We start from the raw sequence: 5,630 nt of genomic DNA on the forward strand, positions 1-5,630 counted from the left end.
TACAACTACTTTTTTGGCCGCATTTATGTGGAGAAGACCTCTGAACAGTGCTGCCTCGACGAATGTAACTCACCGAAAGCCAAAGAGGGTGTTTGATGGGACGGGTACTCAAGTAAGGGTTCAGATGATCAACAAGTGTTGGATCAAGATGGTCCAAATAGGACTATATAACGTGAAAGACCCTCCATGGGAAAGAAGAAAAAAAAACTGTAAACAAATCTGTAATAGAGCTTTAAGAGTAAAATATTTAAGAATTAGCGTCCTCGGACCAATCCGAAAACATTATTCCTTAACAAACTTTTGTTATCTTTCTCTTTTTAGCATCAAAACCTGTTTTTTTTAGTTATTTGGTTCACGTAAGCCCAGTTTTCCAACCCATTCTTTACAAATTCATTGGTTTGGGTTGTTTTGGGCTTAAGTCCATATACCTGTTGGGTTAGGAGTCTAAATCAGGTCCTTACAACTTGCATGTAGTATTATTTAAATATGTTAAGTGATTCAATAAATAAGTTATGAAACTAAAAATATACGTGAAATGTTATATTAATTATAACAGTAAATTTGAAAAAAATTTCATCAAATTGGTTCAGAGATAAACATTTCCCTTAAATTTATTGTAAATGAAGTCAATTAATTTAATTCCCAATGTTGCGGGTACTATTTAAGATAAAACTGTAATTTGGGTACTCACACTATGTTAAATTATTATTGTTTTTTTATTTTAAATATGGGATAAAATGGGATGCCAACAAGCATCATATATCATAATTTGCTAAGATTACACGAGACATAATTACCAAGCTTATAATAGCATTTTTCATTCTTGATATATTAACTGTGTAAGCAAAACAGAAGTTCATTATGGATGAGAATCTCTTATCCTCATAAAAACTCACCATGTCTAGGCCAAATTGACATAGTAAAATCATATTGAACTTACCATGCTATTGATATCTAATTGTACTTTAATTTTGAGTTGCCTTTCGTACATTGATACAAAAATTTATGGTATAAACAACCTGAATTTGTCCTAGCTAAGGATAAGCGTTGGCGGTATGCTTAACACATGCAAGTAGGATGGGAAGCGATATAGGAAAAAGGAAGAATTCACCTAATATAAGACTTCATGCTTGATTAACTAGTTAGTGGGGTAATAGCTTACTAATATACAATGTACCATATATTAGCTCAACAAACCAAGCTAATAACTTAGGGGGTGTTTGGATTTGCTGTTTCCATAACTCATAACTCAAAAATGGTGGGACCCATGACTCAAAAGATTGTTTGGATTTCAATAACTCTGTTTTCATCACTCAATTCTCTGATTTTTGAGTGATAAGTTATGAAAACTGAAAATACATTTTAGCTGTTTTTAGTTTCCATAACTCATTACTCAATGACATTTTTGTAATTAAAATTACATATGGGTCTCACAGTCAGATTTTTTGCATTGACTTTATCTTCTTTTCTCTTTTTTTTTTATTTTTTTTGGTCTTTCATGAGTCTGGCTCTCTTTATTCCCCTCTTCTTCTTCTTCTTATTTTTTTCTTCTTTTCTTTTCTTTTCACGTTGGTTTCTTTTTTTTTTTTTTTTTTTTTTCACTGGGTTTCCATTCCTTTTTTTCTTCTCGAGTTCGTCGAAGTTGTCGTTGCTGTTGATGTCAAAGTTTTCACCGCTGTTGATGTTACTGTTGTCACTGTGGGTTGTAGCAGCGGCTGCGGCGGTGGTTTTTTTTTTTTTTGGGTTTTTGGAAAAAAAAAAAATACTAGATAGCCTAATAAATTACTGGATAGCCATTTGGTTATATTGTAGATCTGGGAAAAGTATGAAAATAAGGATCATGGTGGGCTTGATTAAAATATGTGTTAACATGGATGAAGAGAAAAGCAGGGGAAAACGAAGAGAAAAACAAAGGGGAAAGGCAGGGGAAAAAGGAAAAAAAAAAGAGAGAGAGAGAGAGAAAAGTCAACTGACATTGGGTCAGTGGGTGGGTCCCACAAACAGTTGAAAAATATTGAGTGATGGTGCCAAACGGGATGGGGTGTTTTAAGTAATGAGTGATGAATGATGAGTGATGGAAATTGAGTGAGGAGTGATGAGTGATAAAAAAAAAAAAAAAAAAAAATCCAAACAAGGCCTTAGAAATCAACATTTTACTTTGACAAAAAGAAAGTTTGGACATTTTCAACAAGCGCTTCACTCACCATAAAAAGAATGGGAATTACCTTTTGTCACCCTATTATTGCATGTTGTATTTATTATTATTTATTCAAAAATATTGATCTTTATCATTTAGACAAGCCACATATTGATTTTTTTGTATATGTTCAAACCCTAATTGGAACTCACAAGTTTTGTAACATATCTAAAGCTTCACAATATTTTTCAATATTGTCAAGGGCTTTTGAAATAATGTTTAAAACATAATAAATTTTACAACTTGCCGAGACTGTATTTACATGGAATTATGCTGGGGACACAACTTTTGGCACAATTTTGTGTCACAACTTGCCACATGACGAGTTGTGATTGATAGGGGTATGTCAGTGGACCATGTGGGGACACATTCTTACTAATTACAACTCACCACATGGCAAGTTATGGCACAAAATTGTGCCAAAAGTGGTGTTCCAAGCTAGCACAATTCATTTACATGCACCCATCACTAACACAGTTTTATTGTCTATTCTTGAAAACGCAGCAACTCAGCATTTGTGAAAAAAATTATTATAAAAGGTTGTTCATTTAGATTTATTGTGTCTTCTCTTGTGGTGGGTCAAGTAAAACTCACATCCTCAACTCATATCCTACAACAAACTTATCAAAGCCACAAAGGTACCCATAGGCCATTGAGCCTAGGGTCCACCATTTTCATGACAGAAACTACATCTGACAGCTAAGAGAGTTTTGATGTATTTTCCTGGAATTCGCGGCTGCCAGGAATAAGGCTACAATTGACGTCTGTGAGTTCTAATGTAGTCTTCTCAAGATGAATAATCCCAACACTGCCTTCGCATTCATGACATGTTTGGCTCCGAGATGGTACCAACAACAAAACAGTTGCCAAAGCTACAACAGCAACAACGAACACTGGAGAACAAAACTTCCCTCGAGTTTGACCTGAGTCTTGAAGTGGATCGAGCATAGCTGGGCAAGAGACTATGCTTGGGGTACAGAGATTTGGGTTTCCAGTGAATGAGCTGTCCTTAAACAAGAAACACTGCCCACCACTAGGAATTCTTCCCACAAAACTATTGTAGGATAGATTGAGGATGACGAGGCTTGTCATGGAGCAAATTTCATTTGGTATATGCCCAATAAGTCGGTTATGAGCAAGATTAAGAGTGCTGAGAATCTTTAAACTACCAATATCTTCTGGAATTTCCCCGGAGAGACTGTTTTGACTAAAATCGATGGATGAAAGTGAAGTACAACGAGATATTGAAGTTGGAATCTCACCGCTGAAGTTGTTTGAAGTGATGTTAATCTTTGACAATGCATCTATATCAAAGATTTCGCTAGGAATCTCACCTTGAAATGAATTCCTACCCAGGAATAAAGTTTGCAAGCTTTTAAGATTTCCAATTGATGGAGGGATTTTCCCTGTGATTTTATTGTTGGATAGATCAAGAATTCCAAGGGAGTCCCCTGAAATGTTGGAGGGAAGCTCGCCAGAGAAATTGTTGTTGCTAACCTCAATAATTTGCACTAGGGGTAAGTTAAAAATCCCAGCAGGAATCGTCCCGTTGAATAAGTTCTTCTGAATTCGGACTTTCACTAGCGACTTACAAGCTCCAAGCTCCTCGGGAATTGGTCCAGAAAAGAAATTGTCCATCAAAACCAACATCTTCAACTTCCCTCCTTTACATAAATCTCGTGGAATCGGACCAGTAAGTTGGTTAGATGTGACATCAAGAACTTCAAGTTTTCCATTCTGACCTAGGTTCTTTGGGAGTTCAGACGTAAAGTTGTTCTCCCATATCTGAAACACCTTAATATTTGGAAGGTCACCAATAAACGCAGGAATTCCACCGGAAAGTTTATTTTTGAACAGATTGATTAGACTGATATTTGTTAGTTGCGAGAAGCTTTCTGGGATCTCTCCAGTAAGTTTGTTAACTGAAAAGTCTAGCATTTTCAAATTGACCAAATCAGAGAGTTCAGAAGGTATATTACCCGTGAGCTGGTTGATATGTAGAAACAATGCTTCCAAGTTCTTCAAAAGGCCTAGACTCTTAGGAATCTCGCCCGTAAGGTTACAATTCGCCATGTCGAGGCGTTGAAGCGAACTCAAGGATCCAAGCTCCTCTGGAATACCTCCTTCAAAAGCATTGTAGTACCCAACAAACAATTTTCTGAGATTCTTTAACCTACCCAGCCTCGCCGGGATCTTGCCGGTAAGTGAATTGCCATTCAAGCCCAAGAATTCGAGGCTCTGAATCTCGGAGTAACTATCTGGAATTGGCCCAGAAAAATAGTTCCCGCCAAGACAAAGAATCTTGAGATTTTTCAAGTTCACGAGCTCTGTAGGAAGTGGCCCGGAAAAATTGTTGTTGTAAGTGTCAAGAATCTCAAGCTGTGTCATTCGCAGGGTTATTTCTCCGGGAAAGTTTCCGTAGAAAACGTTATTGGAGACGTTGAGGACCTTGAGTGACGTGAGGTTTGCCATCTCCATAGGAAGCATCCCCGTGAGACTGTCTGCAGCGAGTGTTAAACTGACCAGCTTGTTCAATAGCCCAATCTCAGGCGAAATGAAACCGAAGAGAGGTGTGTGAGACACGTTCAAAGAAATGACTCGTGAATCCTGGTCACAGGAAATTCCGGAGAAGGAACAATGTGCTGCTGGAGACAAATAGGGTTTCCAGTCATCCATGCCCGAGCCTTTGGGTCCAATCATTGAGGACTTGAGCTTCAAAAGTACTTCAAGGTCACCACAGCGCGAAGTAGAAAAGCATACTGAGAAAAGAAAGATAATTAAAGTAAAGTGGAGGCGATTACAAGTGAAGAAGCTTCTCATTTTGTAAAGGATGACTAAAATGCTATATATGCTGGTTATCACCATGCAGTTCAATGAAAATGGGTATTCTGTATTATGAGTTTACAACATTTTCTGTAGTTCTAACTTGCTGGAATATGGCCCTATTTAAATGTTGATTCCCTCGCAGGGTTTAACTGAAATTAATTTCTTGGATTCTTTTAAATAAAGGATTAAAAAAGAAGAATAACTTTAAAAGCACATTTCTTTTCCAAAAGGAAAAGTGGTCAAGAACATAAAGGGAAGCCAAAAAGCACGTCCACCGCAAGTCTGCACCTTAAGGGTTATTTTTTTTTTTCTTTTTCTTTTTTTTGGGATTAACAAAAAATGAGTTGGGTGGGGGACCTGCATGGCTACACTGTTGGGTATTACCATGCAATGGATAGAGCACCTTAAGGCTTTAACCATAAAGTAAAATTCGGCACAAAGTTCTTTTCTTTTTTTAAATAAATTATTTATTTTCAGTAGCTTATTTACATCATATTTAATGAAAAATATTTATTTTTAATAAAATTTATGTTAATGTGTGAAAAAAAACTAAAAATTATTTTATTATTAAAAAGTTAACAGCTAAAATATTTGCAAAAAAAAAAAA

General features: G+C 36.3%; 1 protein-coding gene across 1 annotated transcript; it reads right to left on the minus strand.

Annotated features, from left to right (window-relative positions):
- Positions 1 to 2,711: 2,711 nt before the first annotated feature.
- On the minus strand, positions 2,712 to 5,085 carry LOC115975239 (receptor protein kinase CLAVATA1-like). The gene has a single exon (XM_031095941.1). The coding sequence runs from the start codon at positions 5,060 to 5,062 to the stop codon at positions 2,897 to 2,899; it is 2,166 nt and encodes a 721-aa protein (XP_030951801.1). The 5' UTR covers positions 5,063 to 5,085; the 3' UTR covers positions 2,712 to 2,896.
- Positions 5,086 to 5,630: the final 545 nt, after the last annotated feature.

Source organism: Quercus lobata, chromosome 2, assembly GCF_001633185.2.
Source record: "Quercus lobata isolate SW786 chromosome 2, ValleyOak3.0 Primary Assembly, whole genome shotgun sequence".
Taxonomy (NCBI): domain Eukaryota; kingdom Viridiplantae; phylum Streptophyta; class Magnoliopsida; order Fagales; family Fagaceae; genus Quercus; species Quercus lobata.